General features: G+C 48.1%; 2 protein-coding genes across 4 annotated transcripts in view; both read right to left on the reverse strand.

The window, feature by feature from the left end:
- Nt5c (5', 3'-nucleotidase, cytosolic) overlaps window positions 1-621 on the reverse strand; it is a 1,638-nt gene extending 1,017 nt beyond the window's left edge. The window contains exon 1 of the mRNA XM_031352895.1: window positions 347-621. Within this exon, the coding sequence (XP_031208755.1) occupies window positions 347-526 (180 nt within the window). The 5' untranslated portion in view covers window positions 527-621. The remainder of the gene's footprint in view (window positions 1-346) is intronic.
- Window positions 622-3,981: 3,360 nt separating this feature from the next.
- On the reverse strand, window positions 3,982-21,345 carry Jpt1 (Jupiter microtubule associated homolog 1). 3 transcript variants are annotated; one of them, XM_031352854.1, is made up of 5 exons: window positions 21,158-21,341; window positions 9,839-9,981; window positions 8,886-8,983; window positions 7,323-7,341; window positions 3,982-4,915 (listed from the first exon to the last, which is right to left on the reverse strand). In XM_031352854.1, exons 1-5 carry the CDS (start codon window positions 21,211-21,213, stop codon window positions 4,767-4,769), a joined length of 465 nt encoding a protein of 154 aa, XP_031208714.1. In that variant the 5' UTR covers window positions 21,214-21,341; the 3' UTR covers window positions 3,982-4,766. The 3 variants fall into 3 exon arrangements, with proteins under 3 accessions (XP_031208714.1, XP_031208715.1, XP_031208717.1); XM_031352855.1 differs by lacking the exon at window positions 21,158-21,341 and adding an exon at window positions 20,903-21,060; XM_031352857.1 differs by lacking the exon at window positions 7,323-7,341 and having other exon boundaries at window positions 21,158-21,345.
- Window positions 21,346-21,707: the final 362 nt, after the last annotated feature.

The following is a 21,707-nucleotide window of genomic DNA, read 5'->3' on the forward strand; positions in this document are numbered from 1 at the left end:
GAGAGAGGGAGGGAGGGAAGGAGGGAGAGAGAGAGAGGGAGGGAGGGAGGGAGGGAGAGAGAGGGAGGAGAGAGAGAGAGGAGAGACAGAGAGAGATATTCTGGTCCTGCTCCTGCTTTCCAGCAGGGGGAGCTCCAGAGAGGAGCCACAAAAAAAATTCTGCAGGAGACCTCGGTTTCTGTGTGTGTGTGTGTGAGCCCCAGAGAGGACCCATAAAAAGGATCCTGCAGGAGACCTCGGTTCCTCTGTGTGTGTGTGTGTGTGTGTCCTTTCAGGCTTTCTGGTTTGGGGGTGAACTGTGCCTAAAAGAGAACTCAGACTAGAAGTTCCCTATCGGGTCTCCTACCTCCAAGTCCGGGCGCAGGGCTCGGTACTGCTCGTTGGCGAGGAAGCCCCGGCGCTGTTCCAGCGGCACATGCGGGTCCCCGGGAAAGCGGCGGCGGAAACCCTGCAGGAGGCCGGACTCAAAGTCAGCTAGCACGCCGTCCATGTCCACCAGCACGCGCACTGGCCGCTTCACCGCCATTGCCACGCCCGGGGTCTCCGCGGAGCACCGCAGCAAGCAAGGAAGATGCCAGACACTGAAACAAGCTTCCGGAACCGGATGGGGGTAGGGGCGGGCCCCACTCTGTTCATTTACATAGAGTGGCCAACGAGGTGCCCAGGATGGCATTGCGTCCCTTATGGAGCTGCAGCTCCTATGCAGCATCAGAATTCCTCTCCCATGACCTCTAAGATCCGAAATACTTACATGGCAATGGGGAACCTGCTTCTCATGCAGAATGCAGACTTTGCCTCTCCCATGCTGGTCCAGGCTGGAAGCTGACAGGATCGCGAGTCTCCCAGTTCAAGGGATGAGAAGGACCCCTAAAGACAACTGTGGGCGTGAGCTGGGCTTTCAAGAGACAGGACTCATAAGCCAGACTTGGTTTGAAACGGTAGCATTGTTTTCAATCTGAATCTGAATCTTTTTCCCGTGGAACCGAGGTCTCCTGTAGAATCGAAAGTTTCTATGTCCTTCTAGAAAATGTTAAATGTTCACACACACACACAACCTATACTTGTAGATTTCAGAGTCAATGGCGACATCACATCAATTTTCCAACTATAAATGCAGATTTGAGTGAGTGAGCCCTCTTGCTGGCTAGTCTTTCTTATCTAACGACTTTTCTTTTTCTGACTCTGGGTTTCGCCACATAGCCCTGGCTGCTCTGAAACTGAGTGTGTGAATCAGGCTGGCTTCAAACTTCCACAGGTTTGCCTGCTGTGCCTTCCATATGCTGTGTTTAAACGTGGGAGCCGCTACACCCCAATATGACATGACTTCTAAACCATGGCAGAAGTATGTCAACATGGAGCCCGCCATCTCACTTAAAGAAAAGCCAGTTTGGGCTGGAGAGATGGCTCAGCAGTTAAGAGCACAGACTGCTCTTCCAAAGGTCACGAGTTCAAATCCCAGCAACCACATGATGGCTCACAACCATCTGTAATGAGATCTGATGCCTTCTTCTGGTGTGTCTGAAGACAGCTACAGTGTACTCACATATAATAAATATTATCTAAAAAACAATAACAACAAAGGAGCCGAGTATGGTGGCCCACATCTTTAATGCTCACACTCAGGAGGCAGAGGCAGGCAGACCTCTGAGTTCCAAGACAGCCAGAGCTACATAGTGAACACCCTATCTTAAAAATAAACAAATTTTAAAAGTGCAAAAAGGCAAACAAAACCATTAAAACAAACAATAACAACCACAACATACCCTGTTCTTACTTAGGGACTGAATTTTTCACTAAGCCAAGCCAATTTTCACTGAGTTAAAAGGTTCATCTTTTAACCCATCAAAAGGGCTTTCTCTCCTGCCCTTTCAGTAACTTTTATTTAAAAACATTTTGAGAATCCCATACATATATACAATTTACCTATTTACCCCAGACTTCCCAAAACATCTCCTGGATGAACCCCCCCCCCTTTATTTTTCTCACAAGAGGGTTTTATGCACCTGGGTTTGCCTCAAATTCACCACCTACCTGGGCTAGGCACTAACTCCAGACGCTGCTGCCCCAACCTCAAGGGTTAGGAATGAAATGCATGCACCACTGCACCCCACATTTTAAAAATATTTTATCTTCTAAGTATTTTACCTACATGTATATATGTGCACCAATGCGAGCATGCAGAGGCCAGCAAGCGTCAAGGCCATGGAGCTAGAATTAGAGAGCTGCTAAGTGGATGCTGAGAACTGAACCTGGGTCTTCTGTGAGAGTGAATGTTCTTGTTTCCAGACAGGGCGTCTCTGTATAGCACTGGCTGTCCTGGATCTCCCTTCGTAGACCAGGCTAGCCTCAAACTCACAAGAGATCCACTTGCCTTTGCTTCCTGAATGCTGGGATTAAATGTGTGCTACCACTGTCAGGCTCAGCAAATGTTCTTAAGCATTAAGCAAGCAATCCTCCAAGCATTACTACCCCACTTAAAAAATGGTTGAAGATGTGACTTTACAGATTTTCCAACTTGGAGTGTTAAAGCCCCTCCTGCAAATGTTTCCAGACAGCCCCCTAAAATCTGCTCCAATAATGCTGAGGCTAGCTGAACCTCCACTCCCTCAAACACTGCCCACCAGGTGCTTATCTCTAAAATAAAAGGTAAGGCCAACTATCAAGTTAAAACACCAACTAGGGAACTTTCTTCCCAGGAGCCCCACCCTTGCTAAGAGGCAGAGAAAGATAGGTACAGGTTTACTCCCTGTGAGATTCATAGTAGAAAATCAGGCCTTTAAAAGCCATGGGCCTATTCAGGAAGGTAGCCTGTTGCAGTTCGCAGAAATGATAGTAGGCGACAGCTGTCAAACATGTAAAATGTTCTAGAACCTAGTTATGCTTAAAAAAAGATTTATATTTTATTTATATGAGTACACTGTAGCTGTCTTCAGACACACCAGAAGAGGGGATCAGATCCCATTACAGATGGTTGTGAGCCACCATGTGGTTGCTGGGAATTGAACTTGGGCCCTCTGGAAGAGTAGTCAAGGCTCTTAACCATTGAGCCATCTCTTAACCATTGAGCCATCTCTCCAGTCCCTACTTATGCTTTTTTTTTTAAAGATTTATTTTATTTATTTTGTGTTTATGAGTACACTGTAGCTGTACAGATGGCCGTGAGCCATCCATCATGTGTGTTGCTGCTGAGAATTGAACTCAGGACCTCTGCAGGCTCCGCTCGCTCTAGCCCCTCTCCCTCTGCCCAGCTTGCTCCGGCGTAATACACTGTATGTTGTCTTCAGACACACCAGAAGAGGGCATCCAATCTCATTACGGGTGGTTGTGAGCCACCATGTGGTTGCTGGGATCCGAACTCAGGACCTACGGAAGAGCAGTCAGTGCTCTTAACCGCTGAGCCATCTCGCCAGCCCTACTTATGCTGTTTTAAAAAGATTTATTTTAGCAGGGCGGTGGTGCTGCACGCCTTTAATCCCAGCACTTGGGAGGCAGAGGCATGCGGATTTCTGAGTTCGAGGTCAGCCTAGTCTACAGAGTGAGTTCTAGGACAGCCAGGGCTACACAGAGAAACCCTGTCTCGAAAAACACAAAACAAAAAAGATTTATTTTATGTATATGAGTACAGTGTCCATCTCTTCAGCAACACCAGAAGAGGACATCAGATCCCATTACAGGATGGTTGTGAGCAACCATGTGGTTGCTGGGAACTGAACTCAAGAGTCTCTGGAAGAACATCTAGCACTCTGGAATGCAACTCTACTGGTGCAGGCAACCGTCAGAAACCCTCACCCGGTCCCATCTCCAGCACCACATAAAGGGCGTGGTGCATACCTAAAGTGCAGCACTTGAAAATGGAGTCAGGTTCCGAGGGCAGCTTCAGCCACAAAGGGGACACTCTGTCTCTGTCTCTGTCACACACACACACACACACACACACACACACACCCTCTACCTTAAAAATAATAAGACAAAACACAGTGCTTCAAAAGGTTGGCATTGTTTACTTTGAGCAACAGTCCAGGACTAAGAAGTACAAGTGTCACATGAGGTTTTCTTCATGGTCAAGCACCAGCAGCATGCACACGCCCAGTTCTTCCGCTAGGAGGTCCCTGTGGGGCCTGCACCTACAGCCCCACTCTGAGATGGCCGTCCTTGTGTGCTTCACCTTGCAATTCCAGGGAGCTTGCTTGTATACCTGAAGCCATCCTCTGCGCTGGGTGGCTCTGCCCAGCAGCCGGCCAGTCACAGTGGCCACCGGCATCCTCAGGGTGTGAAAGGCAGCGGGACGTGGAGTGCAGCTGCTTTGATCACTCCATATGGCACAGGAAGGTGCACTTAGCAAAGGGCACTGATGGTGGGGCAACAGCAAGGAGAGCAGGGTGGTGCCCACCCTGTGGACAGCTGGGAGCAGGGGCTGCAGGGCAGTGCCTGTGGCTGCTGTCTGTCACATGAAGCCAAGGACAGCATCAAAAACCCTGGTACATCAGAGTCTCTACACATCAGGAACCAGATCATGTGTTCTTAAAAAGTCTACTACTCCAGTCTACTACTAGAAAACACTCATGCCATGGCCCGCCCACGGACCCAGGAGTCAGACAGACAGAAGAAAAAGGAAGAGAGAAAGCAGGGGAAAAAAGACAGCAGTACATAAAGTGCTTCTCTTTTAATGAAACAAATCCGAAAGATGTACAGTCAGGCTCACGTTGTGCAGTTCACAAGCATGGAAAAAACAAACAAACAGAAGGACAGAGTTCCAACACAAGAAGCTAACCCAAGACCAGGCTGGACTTGCCGCCAGGGGGGTTTCTCCTGGATGGCACTGGGGCCGGAGCCACTGGGCTGGGCACAGGAGCAGCGGGCACTGGCTTCTCTTCCATCTGGGCCAGGTTGGCTTGGAAGTCTGTGTCCACATTTTCTAGGAAAACAAAGTTTCAAAATGGTTCAAACAAGTAGAAAAAAAGATATCAAAAGTCACCAATGGAACCTGTCAGTATGTTACCTACTGATTTTGTGTATCTATGTGGTTTTCAAATTTACACAAATAGGCCAGGCATGGTAATACAGGCCTTTAACTCCATGTGGTAGAGGCAGGAGAATCAGGAGTGCAAGGTCATACTTTGCTATATAGAATGTTTGAGGTCAGCCAGGGTTACAGGCTGACACCTTTTCTTAAAACAAACAATAAATAAAATATATGAACAGACTGTGTGTCTGCACTCCTTTATATATGTATGTGGAGGCCAGAGCATGCTATGTTGTCTGTACCAACACTTTTAACTGTAATCTTTCGGATGGATCCTTCCACAGCACTGGGTTACAGGAGGATGTGGCCCTGCTCAGATTTAATGGTTGATGGGTCAACCCAGACCCAGGAGCTGGCACATCTCAGCATGCCATCTGCCCAGCACTAAGAGCTTTGAACTTGTGACCTTCCTAATATCCCCTAGATGGTGGGGGTTTTAGGACCAGGCCCCATACTGACAACTCCATTTATGAATCTTGAATTCTATAGCCATGGAATGACATAACTATTCACCTACATGTAAAATCCAGCTTGCCAGAATTTTTCCCCTAAAAAGAGAAAGAAAAGATCCCAAGTATAGCCAGGCAGTGGCGGCGCACGCCTTTAATCCCTGCACTTGGGAGGCAGAGGCAGGAGGATTTCTGAGTTTGAGGCCAGCCTGGTCTACAGAGTGAGGTCCAGGCCAGCCAGGGCTACACAGAGAAACCCTGTCTTGAAAAACCAAAAAAAGATCCCAAGTATCGGGCTTGATTCCATTCTCTGAGAAACAGGCTCAGATGTATAGCACCTGTTTCTGTTTGGTTTTGTTTGTTTGTTTGTTTGTTTTGGGGTTCTTTTTGGGGGGTTTTGAGACAGTGTTTCTCTGTGTAGCCCTGGCTGTCCTGGAACTCACTCTGTAGACCAGGCTGGCCTCGTATGTTTGTTTTTGAGACATGGGTCTCACTATGTAGCTCTGGCTGTCCTGGAACCCACTATATGATGCATGTCTTTAATCCCAGCACTCAGCAGACAGAGGTGGGTGGCTCTCTGTAGGCCACCTGCTCTATACCAAGTTCCAGAAGAGCCAAGGATACATACAGAAACCATGTCTCAAAAAAACAAACTAGCCAGCCTGGTCTACAGAGTGAGTTCCAGGATAGCCAGGGCTACACAGAAAAACCCTGTCTCAAAAAACAAAACAAAACAAAACACAAAAACAAAAAATACTAAATAAAATTTACTTCCAGCAACTCTCCGGCAAGTCCTTTTCATAGACTATCATTCCCACCATTTATACTTGCCTTGTGCCATCAATGAACATGTTTAATTTTTCACAATAGATAAAGCCAAAAACCAAAAAGAATGCAAAAGCAATTCTACAAAGTAAACATTACACAGGCAGTGGCAGGGGCCCAGTGTGCTGTTAGGTCACGGTGGTGAATGTGATGAGCCACACTGGCACACACAAGTGTGACATGGGAAGTGAGAGCAGATACTGTTCAAGGCCAGCCTGGGTTACCATAAGACCTTGCCTCAGAAATAAAGTATAAACAACTAGGCAATAGTGCTGTACACAGCGCTTGAGAAGAAGAGGCAGGCAGATCTCTGAATCTGAGGCCAGCCTGGTCTACAGAGTGAGTTCAAGGACAGCCAGGGCTACAGAGAAACCCTGTCTCAAAAAAACCAAAAGAAGAAAAAGAAAAAAAAGTCAGAGAGTTATATGTAGCCAGGTGTGGCTGTACACACTTGAGACAGCCACATCTGAAGCCAATCCAAATTGATCCAATCCCAAAATTATAAAAAAAGGAAGCATGGGAGCTGGAGAGAGGGCTCCATTTAAAAACACCGGCTATTCTTACAGCTCACTTCAGAGGAGCCCCACACAGCTGCTCACAACCATCTCTTACTCCAGTCCCAATGTATCAGGCCTCCTTGGACTACAAGTACACACATGGTACACAGCCATGCATGTGGATAAAACACCCATATACATAAAATAATTGATTTAAAAAATTAAAAGTAGAGCTGGGCGGCGGTGGCACACACCTTTAATCCCAGCACTTGGGAGGCAGAGGCAGGAGGATTTCTGAGTTCGAGGTCAGCCTGGTCAACAGAGTGAGTTCCAGGACAGCCAGGGCTACACAGAGAATCCCTGTCTCAACCCCCCCACCTCACCCTCCCAAAAAATCAATAAATCAAACAAACACCTGCTGACTTGGCCCAAGATGAGGAGACACACATATATTTTTTAAATAAGTAGAATGTTAACTCAGACCTAACAGGATTATAAAAACAGCAATCAGTGCTAAAATATACTCACCATGTATATCACCTTCCCCCTGGAAAAGAAAATTTCAGAATTAGTTCCCGTCTTAATTCTGTAATACATAAAATGATCATAGTTCAAGAGAAGCTAACCCAGTTGAAATTAACTGTGAAATCCCATTTGGGGCTGCATGGTGGTGGTGCACACCTTTAATCCCAGCACTTGGGAGGCAGAGGAAAAGAATCCCTAAGTTCAAGCCTGGTCTACAGAGTGAGTTCTAAGACAGCCAGAGCTACACAGAGAAACCCAAAAATCAAACACAAAAATCGAAAAAGAAATTCTATTTTGGCAAGGGCAGGGTCTAGCTACAAGCTGGATGTAATCTGGGGCCACACTGTCCAGCTGTCCAGCACAATAACTGTTACCAAAGCCAGTGACACAGACAGGCAGCCAGCCCACCACAGCCACACACACCCTGAACCAGAGGATCTTTACTCAAAAAGGGAATGGTGAGCCTTGGCTTCCCTTTTCCCCTCCTCCCTAGGCAGCTGACCACTCCACAGCTGCCGCAGAGCCTCTCTACACCTAGGATATGCCTCAGGCTATTCTGAGGTACCAGTCAGGAAGACCTCCCAGGAAAGCCAGACACGCCCAGGGGACTCAGTGGCAGCTTTCTGCAGGCACATCCTACTGTGACATCAGTGCTGCCAAGTGACATGTTTAACACATTCAGACAACTGGCATAACTCTTCAACTCCAATACATGAGGTTCAGGGGAAGGTGAGGGATCAGAAGCCGCTGAAGGGTTTAAGACTAACCTGACTAAAGAGATGTCTGATCAGGTGACGTTAACTCATGCATCTGACTTTCTGTCCTCCCTAAGGCCTCCCCTACCCCCCCTTTTTGGATGGGGGTCTCATGGATCAACTCCCTGTGTAGCTGATCTTGTTGCCACCAGCTCCCAAGTGCTGGGATTATAGGTTGGAGCCACCATCCTGGTCTCATGTAGCAATGCTGGGGGAGACCCAGGTCTTCTGGTGAGCTGGGAAACATCAGTCCAGGTCTGCCTTCAGCGGACTTGCCTGGCTTTGTCTCACTTTACACTTTTTTTTTTTTTTTTTTTTTTTTACAATTTTCATCACCAAGACTGCTCAGCACGTTCTTTTTTCTTTCTTATTTTTTGTTGTTGTTGTTTTCTATATAGAGACAGGGTTTCTCTATATAGATAGCCCTGGCTGTCTTGGATCTCACTCTGTGGACCAGGCTGGCCTCGAACTCCGAAATCCACCTGCTCCCCCGACCCCCTTTTTAAAAGATCTATTTATTTTACGTATGAGTACACTGGCTCTCTTCAGATGCACCAGAAGAGGGCATCAGATCTTATTGCAGACGGTTGTGAGCCATCATGTGGTTGCTGGGAATTGAACTCAGGACCTCTGGAAGAACACTAAGTGTTCTTAACCACTAGGCCATCTCTCCAGTCCCCTCAGCACATTCTCTTAAGGAGAACTGAGCAAGTAAAATGAAAACAGAAAAAACAGTTATTTAAAAAACAAGGAGGCATTTAACCACAGAGCCCTTGGCTACCCCAGGAGTCTGTCTTGTTATCAAACTGACCTTGAGGTCTAAGAAATCTCCAGAGCTTGCTTCAGAAGAGTTACTTCTCTGTGTTCCGGATGACTCCGAATCTTCCCTGCCACCACTAGACTTGGCACCTAGAAACCAATGTATACCACAGTAAGGGGTGATAAGCTGGGCGGATGGCTCAGTGGTCAAGCAACCCTCGGCTGCTCTTCCAGGACCTGACACCCTCAACACAGACAAACATGCAGGCAGAACACAAATATACAAAAAACAAAACAAAACAAAAACAAAAAAAACCCACGGCTGACCCAGGTTCCATTCCTAGCACTCACATGGTACATATATGTAGGCAAAACACTCATACATGTAAAATTAATCACTTAAAAAGAAAGAACAGCAGGGCAGTGGTGGCGCACGCCTTTAATCCCAGCACTTGGGAGGAGAGGCAGGCGGATTTCTGAGTTTGAGGCCAGCCTGGTCTACAGAGTGAGCTCCAGGGCAGCCAGGGCTACACAGAGAAACCCTGTCTCGATTAAAAAAAAAAAAAAGAAAACATTGTATTTCATATCACAAAATGATACTTGAAGCAGGCTGGCTGAAAGCTACTACAGGGCCACTTTGCCTCTGGTCCTTATTCCAGCCTTCATGTAGAGCCCAGAACCTAGGAATTCCCAACCACCTTGCATGAGTCTACCAAGTACTGGATTACAGGCTGTGCCACCACACCCCCAGCCAGTACTGTATTTCTTGCTTGTTTAGGTTCAGCCTTTGCTAATCAGTTCTATATCCTGCTGAATCGGTGACTTTAATAAGGACTGCCTTGTAAAACCAGTACCTGCAGACAGTGTAGTGGTGCACGCCTTTAATCTCTGCACTCGGGGAGCAAAGGCAGGCTGATCAGACTTTGAGGCTGGGCCTGCTGTACAGGGCGAGATCTAGGGCTGCACAGAGAGACCATGTCTTGAAACCAAAAAACAAGCAAGTACCTGCTGACTTGGCCCAAGATGGGGGGTTCTCTTCGGGTGTCCCAAAGATGTTAGAAGCCATCTTGTTCTTCCTCACAGGCTGTTCTGTTGGCTCATCAAAGCCTAATGAAAAGTTGGACCCACCACCCGGAGGCCGCAAAACCCTAGAAACAATGGTAAGACGTTACCTTCAGACCACACGAAAACACCTCTTGGATAGATATGTCCCAATACCGTCACTCCTCTGACCCTTCTCCCCTCCTCCCAGACTGTTGCTATCAAGGAGGGCTTTAATCATCAGCTGTAAACCACTGCTGGTGGGTCACGGTACTAACAGGACTTTACCCTTCTGCATTAATACCATCTACCACACCCAAAAGCTGCATGAGCTGAGAGTCGCCATAGGTAACAGACTCTGTCCTTTTGAGCCAGGGCAAGTGACCGGAGGAGCCTCGTCTCTCTGGACTTACCTAAATATATTTGCAAAGAAGTTTAGAACAACATCAAGTTATTACACCTGTAATCAGAATTTGGGACACTGAGGCAGGACTGCCAGTCCCCATGGACCACAGCATCATAGCCACCCAAAAGAAGAATGTCCATTTTTATTCTTTTTTTTTTTTTTTTGGATTTTCAAGACAGGGTTTCTCTGTATAGCCCTGGCCATCCTGAAACTCACCACCCGGCCATTTTTATTCTCAACTAAATAGGAAAAAAAAAAAAAAAAGAATATAGATACAAAAGCTCCCGAGAACAAGTGATGCTAGCAGACAAAGGGGGATGCCTACTAAGCGTAAAGACCTAAGTTGGATTCCCCAGCACCTACATGGTGGTTCACAACCATCTGTAACTTCAATTCTGGAGGCTCTGGCCTCTGTAGGCACTGTACATACGTATACAGGCAAAGCACTCATATACATGCTAAACTATCTGGGACTGGCCTTTAATCCCAGCATCTGGTAGGCAGAGGATCTTTATGGGTTCAGCACCAGCCCAGTCTAGCCTAGGACTGGACGCATCTGCAGTTTCCAAGTCTATGGCTCAGCACTCATCTAGCAGCTCACAACCATCTGTGACTACAACTGCAAAGAACCGGGTGCTCTCCCCTGCTCTCCCCTGGCCTCCATGGGCACCAGGCAAGTACACAGTGCACAGATGTACATACAATCTTTTTATTTAAGAAATCAACACAACTTGGGAGGCAGAGGCAGGCGGATTTCTGAGTTCGAGGCCAGCCTGGTCTACAGAGTGAGTTCCAGGCAGCCAGGGCTACACAGAGAAACCCTGTCTTGAAAAACCAAAAATAAAATAAAATAAAATAAAAATGAAATCTTAACAAGGTGTGATAGCATATGTGTGCCTTTAATCCCAACACTGGAGGCAGAGGCAGGCAGATCTCAGGAAGCAGAATTCAAGACCAGCCTGGTGTGTGTATGGAGTTGCAATCTAGTCAGGGCTACATAGTAAGACTGTCTCAGAAAAATAAAATGTAAATAAAAACATACTTGGTATGATCTTGCTGAAGAGCCATCAGCACACTACAGAGATGCACCTATGTTCACTGCAGAACTGTTCAGGCGGCCCACCACAGAGCAAGCATGCACCTATGCTCACTGCAGAACTGTTCAGGTGGCCCACCACAGAGCAAGCATGCAAAACAAGCTACACTGAGTTGCCAGGGGGCGGTGACTCATGCTTTTAATCCCATCTCTGAAAAGGCAGAGGCAGGGGACCTCTGAGTTTGAGGCCAGCCTGTTCTACAAAATAAGTTCCAGGACAGCCAGGAACTGTCTGAAAATAAAACAAACTCCATGGCACTTTAGTCAGCCACCCAGAGGTCTGGGGGCGGCGGGGGGTCGGGGGGGGGGGTAGGATTTGCTAGAGAATGGTTGTTAAGTGGAAATCGGCGTATTAAATGAGGTGAGACAGATTCACGATACACGAATACAAATACAGTGTTTGTCCTCATTTTGGACCTTAGATCACAGACACATAAAACTGCATTTTACCACAAGAGCAGAAGGAAGACAGGGAGGAACGGAGACACACTAGAAGCACAAGAGTCTTGTGAGGATCAAGGCACTCAAGGCCATCCTTGGCTACACAGCAAACTCAGACTGAACTCAAGGTCATCCTTGGCTACACAGCAAACTCAGACCAGCCTCGGCCTACATGAGACTGTCCCAAAACCAAAACAGAAAAAAAAATCTGTCCTAATGAAACCCATTAGTATGTACAATAAACACAGGCCAAATCTCTTTGTTAATTTTGACCTGGAGGCTGGAGATGGCTCAGCAGCGAACTTGCTTCTGCTCAGTCTCACATGGTGGATGGTTCCATGACCATTCTTTGGTGTTTCGATTTCTAAAACAGGGCTCTCCTTATAGCCCTATGGTCCTGGAACTCAGTCTTTAGACCAGGGTGGCCTTGAACTTGTACTAAGTTCAAGTGCTAAGATTAAAGGTGTGGGCCACCACTGCCTGGCTTCACAGCCAGTCTTAACCCCTGTCCTGAAGGATCTCCAGAGGCACAGGAATACATGTGGTGTGTGCATATATACAGGCAAGGCACATAAAAATAGATCTAAGAAATGTGTTTAAAGATTTATTTTATTTATTTTATGTGTATGAGTATACTGTAGCTGTACAGATGGCCGGGAGCCATCATGTATATGGCTGCTGGGAAATGAACTCTAGCGTAATTCACTGTAGCTGTCTTCAGATGCACCAGAAGAGGGCAGCAGATCTCATTACAGGTGGTTGTGAGCCACCATGTAGTTGCTGGGATCTGAACTCTGGACTTTTGGAAGAGCAGTCAGAGTGCTCTTACCCACTGAGCCATCTCGCCAGCCCAGAAATGTGTTTAAATTTGAAAGGTTTTTTGTTTTGTTTTGTTTTTTTAAAAAGACACAATTAAGTATAGAGCTCATGCTGCTGCTGCTCCCAGCACTCAGGAAGCTGAGGGAGGGAGGTTTCTTCAGTTCCAGGCCAGCCAAGGCTATACTGAGACTGTCTCAAAATACCAAAAAAATAAAGTGTGCTTCCAAATATTCATTTCTAGCTGTAAAGTCAACAGACAGGTAAAAATGTGCTATGACAAGAATCCGTTGACATTTGCCTTATGGCTTAATTAATGTTTCATAAAAGCCTCGTGTGCTGGAGCCAGGTTTGTAGTCACTCGTTCCTGCTGTGTCTGTTTTGTTCCGGGCCCTGCCTCTCTGGCAGACTCGGGGCTCCTGCCTATAATCCCAACATTTAAGAGGCACAAAGAGAAGGAGGACCAATTCAAGGCCAACTTGGTCTACTCAGACAGTGTAAGAGGGAAGTTAGGTGTGGCTGTGCACACTTGGGATCCCAGCCCTAGGGAAACAAGAAGGCAGCCTGATCTACATGCCAGCCAGGCAGGGTGGGAGAGAGAAGCAAGAGTAAGGAGGCCTCCTAAGGCAAGCCACAGAGCTAGAGAGTAGGAAAGAGATAATAGGACAGAAGACAGTACCACAGTATACAAAAAAAAAAAAAAAGTGCTTGAAGATACTAAAAGAGAAAAACAAGAGTTCAGCCTCCCAGCTGGGCAGTGAGCCAGGCCTGCACGTGCACCCTCAGTACTGGGACACTAAGGCCAGAGAGTCCAAGTCCAGAAAGTCTATACCACCGTGAACAACATAGGAACAGTGTCAACAGCTCTGGCCTTCTGTGTGCCTTGGTTGTGTCTCTGTGGTTCTTGGGACATAGCTCCCTCCCCATGGGAAGCCATAGAAACACTGACAAGGCAGGCACATCTGTCACCACCATGCACACTTGCTGACACTGTGCTGGACTAAAATAAACCGGAGCACTTTTTCTAAACAGCAAAGTTTTTAAAAGTTATTTGTTCTGTGTGAGTGGGTGTTTTCATCTGCATGTGTATCTATACACCAAATGTGTGCCTGGTACTAGTAGAGGCCAAAGATTCCTGGGATTGGAGTTTCAGACAGTTGTGAGTCACCATATAGATATGGAGAATCAAACCGGGGTCCTAAAAAAAGCAGCTAGAGCTCCTAAGGACTGAGCCATCTCTCCTGCCCCCAAGCTCTTTAAAGCTTCAGGTGGTATCCCATCTACCCTAACCCTGGCCACAAAGACTGCATGGGAGTGGAAGACAAACCCTGCAGAGCAGTGTGCACAGTGCGTGCATGCCACCTTTGATCCCAGCACCCGAGAGCTTTGTGAGGCCAGGCCAGCCTGGTCTACATAGTGAGATCTTGTCTCAAAAGAAAAACAAACAAACAAACAAAACCACTGGTAAGAGCATTTGCCTAGCTTGTGTGAGGCCCTGAAAACCAGAAAGAAGACAGGTGGAGGATGCTGTGAGGCCACACCATCTCTAATACCAAGCACTGCCGGGTGAAGCAGGGGGATTACAATTCAAAGTCTGCTTGGGCTTTATATTGAACCAAAAAAAGAGAGGCAGAAAAATTTGTGTTTCCTGACCCACTCTATAGAGTTAAACCACAGGCTCCATTTCCAGAGACAGGGTCATAGGTAGCCCAGGCTAGCTGGGAACTCATGGACTCTCTTGCCACAACCCCTGGCTTGGAATGTGCCTTTTCTGCAAGCACATTACACAGCTTCACCTGCAGCTGTGCACAGAGCAATAATATCTCTGTAAAAACCCAAGAGACAGGTATAGTGGCAGAAGCCTTTAATGCCAACACTCTAATTCCAGGACAGCCAGGGCAACATAGAGAGCCCCTGCCTCAAGAAACAGTGAAAGACAAGTGAGCTCCCGAGGGGCTGAAGCTGTAGGTCCCAGGAGGAGATGCAGCTATGGTGGCCACCAAAGCCCCGCGCTCCTTTCTCTAAAAAGGTACTCTCTATCTAATTATACCCTTCATGATAAACCCATAAATGTAGACGGTTCCCTGAATTTTATGGCAAATTAATTAAACCTAAGGGCAGGTTACAGGAATCCTGCTCTGCAGCCAGTAGGTCAAAGGCACAGGGAGGCGGGGTGGGGGACCTAAAAACCAGGCACTGTAACTCATCCTTGTAATTCCAGAAGGTGGGGTGCTGAGATAGAAGGACTGCTGTTAATTTGAAGCCAGCCTGGACTAAAGTGAACTCAAGGTTACCTACCCTAGGCTAGAAACAAAATCCTGCTTTAAAAAAAAAGTGATTACCGCTATAGTTCAGTTGGTATAACATCTGCCTAGTGGAAGTCTTGGGTTCAATTCCCAGGACTGCATAAACAAGGCATGCAGGACACCCTCAATTGTGTGGGAGGCACTATCTCCAGGTGTCCAAACTCAACTGGATTAGAGAACACTAGCAGGTGCCTACTGTGACACCTATCCATGCTGCATCTGCCACCAGCAAGGCCCCACAGCTCAAGTGACAGATGTTTGCTGTGGTTTGCAACCAAGAAAACACGTGGCTGGGTTTTCCCCCTCAGGCTAGAAAATAAACAAAGTTTAGAACAAAAGGGTTAATAGGGCAAAATGGTAAAAAAATCGATAAAGGTATAAATCTGAACAAACCTCAAATGCACAAAACTCCTCCCCAGCCTCCTGAGTTCTGAGATTGTAAGAAAGAGCCACCATGTAGGTACAGACTTTCTACGGGACACAGCGGGAGCTGCCTAACCTCTCTATGCTTCAGGTCTCTCCTCTATAAAATGAGGGCCCACAGTCGTTCCCATCCATCAGACTGTTATTAATAGGAGCATCACACATATGTATCATCTGGAACATGGCAATCATGTACACAAACTATTATTAAAACCATCCACATATCTCCACCATGCTATCGGGTGTTCCCTCTCTCACTAATGGATTTCAGGTGAATGGCATCCTATTTTTCTGCATTGCTATTAACCAAAAATTTTAAAGACTGCTTCTGGACTGGTTAGATGGGTAAAGCTGCTTGCTACCATGCCTGACAATTCGAGTTGGATCCCAGCAGCCCACAGTGAATGAGAAGAGACTCCTGAAGTTATCCACTGACCTCCATATACATGCCAGAGAAAACACACATGCGTGCACTCACACTTAAGGCCAAGGGAGCAGAAAGATGGCTCAGAGGAGAGGCAGAGGACCTGAGTGTAGCTCCCAACACCCATGACAGGGAGCTCACAGCTCCCTGGAACTTCTGCTCCAGGGGATTCAATGCCCACTTCTGGCTTCCAAGGGCACCCACATAAACATGTACACATTTAAGAATAAACCTTAAAAAAAAGTCGGGTGGTGGTGGCACACACCTTTAATCCCAGCGCTTAAGAGGCAGAGGCAGGCAGATTTCTGAGTTCGAGGCCAGCCTGGTCTACAGAGTGAGTTCCAGGAAAGCCAGGGATATACAGAAAAACCTTGTCTCGAAAAACAAACAAACAAACAAATTAAAAAAAAAAAACTTTACAAAAAAAAGTCTGCTTCTGAGGGAGGCAAGGTAACAGAGACAGGTCACCGAGTTGGCAGAGAACTCACAGTACAGCCTAGGCCAGCCAGAGATTGCCATTCTAGTTTCTCAGACTGGGATTACAGGTGTGTGCCACCAAGCTGGGAGACCAGAGTTAACTTTTTATAGCACCACTTTCTCTCCTGTCTGCACTGGATCCCTTGATAGAAATCCTGGCTCCTCGGCTCCCTCAGGCTGGCTCCTGGTCTCAGTACTCAGACACTGCTCCTCCTCACTGGGCTGTGCACTGCCATTTCTGCCTTTTAAACAAACCAGGCTCCTTCAGCCACCCTCCTCTCCGCTTCCTTCACTAATGCAAGTCATCTCTACTTGGAGCCCTTCCTAGTCTACCTCCTCTGGCTCAAGCATGCTCCACCCTTCCCCTCAGTGCCCCTTAGGATTCAACTGCCTTTTTTTTTTGGTTTTTTGAGACAGGGTTTCTCTGTGTTACCTTGGCTGTCCTAGAACTCACTTTATAGACCAGGCTGGCCTTGAACTCAGAAATCCGCCTGCCTCTGTCTCCCAAGTGCTGGGATTAAAGGCGTGTGCCACCACCACCCAGCTTTCAGCTGATCTCTTAAACCCCACTTCCACAACCCTACCCCTGCATCCTCCATGAGCCCAGGGCACAGCCAGCCCACAGGGAGCACAGGCAGGCTAGTCAGTGCTCCTGCTCCTGGCGAGGGGAGCCACAAGTACTCCTGGATTTTCCCAGTCGTGTAATCCAACACAAACACTGCCCAGCATTTACTGCCTATGAAGCCAGGTGAGGCTGAGGCAGGGTGCTGGGCTTGGGCTCTGCTCGTCAGGAGAGAAGAGCCTGAGAATGGAGACTCCAAGCAGCTGCCCACTGACTGACAGCAGGCCTAAAGTCCTCCAGTCTGGCCGCCTGGAGCAAGTGCTTCAAATCAATCAAACGGGCAATCAAACAATGCCATGTTTGTCTTCAGAGCCAAACACATGGAATTTCTTTTAGGTTTTCTTCTTTTCTAGCCCTGGACTGCCTTCTCCCTAGATTGTGCCATGAGTGACTCACTCAGTAAGATGCAATGCTCAGGCCTTGTTCAGTGCCCTGCACCCGTGCCAGGCAGCTTACAGCCACCTGGAACTCTCCAGGGATTCAACCCCTTCTGGACTCTGCAGGCACCCCTCCAACAGATAATAAAATAAACCAGCTGGGTGGTGGTAGCACACATCTTTAATCCCAGCACTTGGGAGGCAGAGGCAGGTGGATTTTTGATTTTGAGGCAGGCCTGGTCTACAGAATGAGTTCCAAGATAGCCAGGGCTACACAGAGAAACCCTGACTCGAAAAAGCCAAAATAATAATAATAATAATAATAATAATAAATAAAATAACTCTTCTGCAGGAGGGAGAAGGGCTGAAGAAATGGCATGGAGGTTAAGAACACTGCCTGGCTGCTCTTGTAGGACTCAGATCCAATTCCCAGCATAGACATGTGGCTCACAACCATCTACAACTCCAGTTCCAAGGGATCTGATACCTTCTTCTGGCCTCCGTGGGGACCAGGCATACATGTAGTTTCAGGCAAAACACTCATTCATGTAAAATAAAAATGAATATAAAAGATATTTTTTTAAAAAGAAATGAGGGGCACACAAAATGACATCAAACTAGAGAAACAGAGGACTCAGCAGTAAGAACATTTGCAGTTCTCGTAGAGGGGACCCACATCAAGTGGCTCATAACTTCCTGTAACTCCAGAGGGTTGGATGCCTCTGCTCTCACAGGTATCTGCAACTCATGTACACACATACACACTCGGGCATGCATACATATAATACTCTCCAGGCCTGAGCACTAATGTCACAGTACAGGGAAAAAGCAGAGGCCTACAGAAGAAAGACAGTCCAGGGATAGAAAACAGGAAAACCTTACTCCTTCAGTCTCCTACTTGCCTCTGCCTCTGGTGTACTAGGATTTAAGGTGTGGTCACCATAGCCAGCAGACAAATACATGTGTTTGTCTTCAGGGAGGCAGAGGCAAGTAGATCTCATTGAGATTGAAGCCAGCCTGTTCTACGAACTGAGTTCTGAGCCAGCAGCTGAGGCTACACAATGAGATGCTGTCTCAAAAAATAAAAAAAAAAAAATCAAATTAAAACATCTAAAACTATGCCTGCAGGTGTTTTTAATCTCAGCACTCAGGAGACTGAAGGAGGTCACAAGTTGGAGGCTAAACTTTGCTGGATACTAAATCAAGGCCAGTGTAAAGCCACATGGTTGAGATCCTACACTTAAACACACACACACACACACACACACAAACCCCAGCTCTATTCATTATATAGATCAAGATAAATGTGTTCTGGCACATACTTTAAAACAGTGATAATCATACATTAAATTTGCTTGAAGAAGGGTATCACTGCACAGCGGTAGCTGGCCTGGAGCTTGATTGAGGCCACACTCCCACGTCTGCCTCTCTAGTGCTGGTAGAACAGGCTCACACCCCCCCATCCAGGTTCCCAGGTAATTAAGTTGTTTAAATTATTACTAATGGGATAGATACATTCTGTGGTTATTTGGGGGGGGGGAGGGAAGTGGGGAGCTGCTGGGGGGCAGAAACCAGGGTTTCGCCCAGCCTTCGGACAAGCCGTCACATCTCCAGTCCTACAGGTTCTTACTGGGTAGGACTGTTCTAAATTTTTACTTTAAATGACTTGATATACTAGAATCAGACCCAACGTGTCTCTTTGTCCTCCCTCATTTCCCAGAGACGGAGGCTTTCATGGCTAAGTGGAATTAAATGCCCGTGAAATTCTTCAGAACCCTAGTGGACTTGTAAATATGTTTTGGCCAAGAAAATACAAGGGTTAGAGAGCACTAGCAGCCAGCTCTATCTTACAGACCTGCCTAGTCCAACTTTGACTGGTCCTGTGAGAGCAGGTACTACCTCCCCAATGACGTCAGTGTTAGAGAGACCATCTGAAACCGAGCGGTTCCCAAACAAAGGATTTGCTTGCAAGACAAAGTACTTCGGCTGTGGCTTGGACTCTTTCTTTTTGAACCACACAGATAGCAACTGCTTCAAGGTTGCCGAGTTAAGACCCAAAAATGCTATAGCACAGACAACAATTTAAAAAATAACTCCTTTCTTCCAGTGCCAAGTCCCATCACTCCAGCACAGCATTCACCAATGAGGCTGCAGAGCAAGCACATTACTGAGGAAAGGGGAAAGAACTGGAGAATTGGGAGAAACTCCGAGGGCAAGCGATGGCAAAGGTGGCTGGAAACAGTGTGTGTTTGTCTCACATGTCAAACATGCATGCAATGGCCCTGGACTCGGAAATGCTCTACAAAGCCTTGAGCTGAGCTTGACTCCCAAAGGACAAAACCCACATTACACATCATCTTACCAGGAACCAGTGTCAGACCAGGAAAAGTTGGCCTCATCACACAAAACAAAAACCCAGGGCTCAATCTGCCCCTGTGTCCTTTGTAACAAATTACCTCATTTGAAGGATGACAAGAGGAGTGACCCAGTCTCCAAGGTCCACTCTCCAGCTCTGCCCCGCCCTGAAATCGCTGCCCCTTCGGTTCCCTTCCATATCACCAATTCTTTTACTACTTCCCGAAACTGAAAGCAGCCTGTTCCTGCCCCCCCACCAACCCCGGGCTTCCTCATTAGATTACTCGAGGAGGCTGCTTTTTGTTAGCAAGTTGTCAAGCCCCTGTGAGATACTGCTGTTCCACACTGCCTTCTTAGCCCCACAAAATGGCTCCCTTTTGTGCCACTTGGTCGGGACCCCAAGGCTTGGTCACACTCAACTGTGGGTCATCGTCAATGGAAAATAGATGGCCAGAGAACATGGAACCAAGCCTTCGGGAAGAACCAAGAGATGCCTAAAAGCCAACTTAAGGGACGGTGTGCTGAGACGATGTGGATGGACTCCCTCCAAAGAATACAATCACTCCCACCAAGTTAAGTGAGGGGTAGAAAAAGGGTCCCAGTCCAGACACACAGCTCCTCCCCAAAATGCAGTCCACAGGGTGGCAAGCAAGGTCCCAGCTTCCAGGAAGAGATACTACTGGAGAGACAATGGATGACTCCCTAGCCCCGCCCAAGCACAGACAACCTCCTCCTCCAAGAGAAGCCTGCTCTAGGGTGAACTCATTCGGCCAAAGTCAATGGAAGAAGTAAAGAAGGTGACTTGGAAGGACTGAGGTCCGAGGATCTGAGCACCGAAAACCCACTTGAGCAGGCTCACGGCCCCGCGCGCTCGGAGGTGGGCGTGGGGAGGGGGAGGAGACCCGATCTCTCCTTTGTTAGGCGCAGGAAGGCACTTTGGAGAAGAGGACTCCGATCCAGGGCTGGAAGTGGAGGGAGGGGATGACCAGCCCCGCCCTACCAGAGGTGCACCTGCTGCGCAGGCACGGACACCCGGCGAGCCACCACGAGGAAAAGAGCCTGCAGACCAGCCGGATCAGGGCTCAGATCTGCTCGCAGCGCCCAGGGCCGGGGCCAGCACACGCCCGAGCCAGAAGCGGGAGCGCATGGCCCTCATGTGGGACAATGGGCCCAGGACCCAGCGCCCTGCAGGCTCCCTGGGCTCCTGGGAGACCAAGCCCACCATCCTGGACCCAACCAGTGTCGCCGCGGGTGGCTGAAAGACGATCCTCCCGCACACTCTCACCGACTCCAACCTGCCGTTTGGCAAAGGGCCGCCACCCACGGTCCCCCTCAACCATCGCTCCAGGGGGGAAAAAAAAATAGAGTCGCCGATTGGGGCGGGGCCACAAGCCGAGGCAGTCCTGCCGCACAAAGCGGCGCCCACTCGTTACTCCGCCACCCTCCCCCGGGCGCGAGCCCGGTGCTCCCGGCCCGTTACCACCAACGCCCTGCGGTCCCCACTAGCCTTGAAGGCTCGAGCCCTAGCCTGTCGCCTTACCGGGAGCTGTTCCTGCTGTTAGGGTCCACACCCTTGAAAGTGGTGGTAGTGGTCATGGCGCAAAGGGGCGAGGTAGGCTGGCCCTGAAAACGCCGAGGGGGGCTAGGACCAACCGGCGCAGACGACTCCACAAGCTCAACCACCACGGCTCCACGAGCTTCTGCCGCCGCGGGGCTCGCCGGATTCCTCTTTTATAGGGCCGATAGGGCCCGCCCTCCGCATGCCGCCATTGGTCAATTTAAAAAGATATCTTCATTCCTATTGGTTGACTCCAGTGCTAATCATAGTTCGACGTCAGGACGGGCTGCGAGGGCCACGACTCGGCCTAAGCCCCGCCTCCTTCCTGTACAGGGACTGGCCGCTATGGTCTCCCCCTCCTCCACGCCCTCGACAATCTGGTGGTACTTTGAAATGTTCACTGTCTCTTTAAAAAGTTACTTAAGGGCTTGTCGAGGTGGCTCATAAGGAAAATCCTTTGCCGCCCAGCATGACAACCCGAGTTCAATCTCCAGGACCCACAAAGTATAAGAGACCCAACTCTTGAGCCTCT

Source organism: Mastomys coucha, unplaced genomic scaffold (assembly GCF_008632895.1).
Source record: "Mastomys coucha isolate ucsf_1 unplaced genomic scaffold, UCSF_Mcou_1 pScaffold5, whole genome shotgun sequence".
In the NCBI taxonomy this organism is placed as follows: Eukaryota; Metazoa; Chordata; class Mammalia; order Rodentia; family Muridae; genus Mastomys; species Mastomys coucha.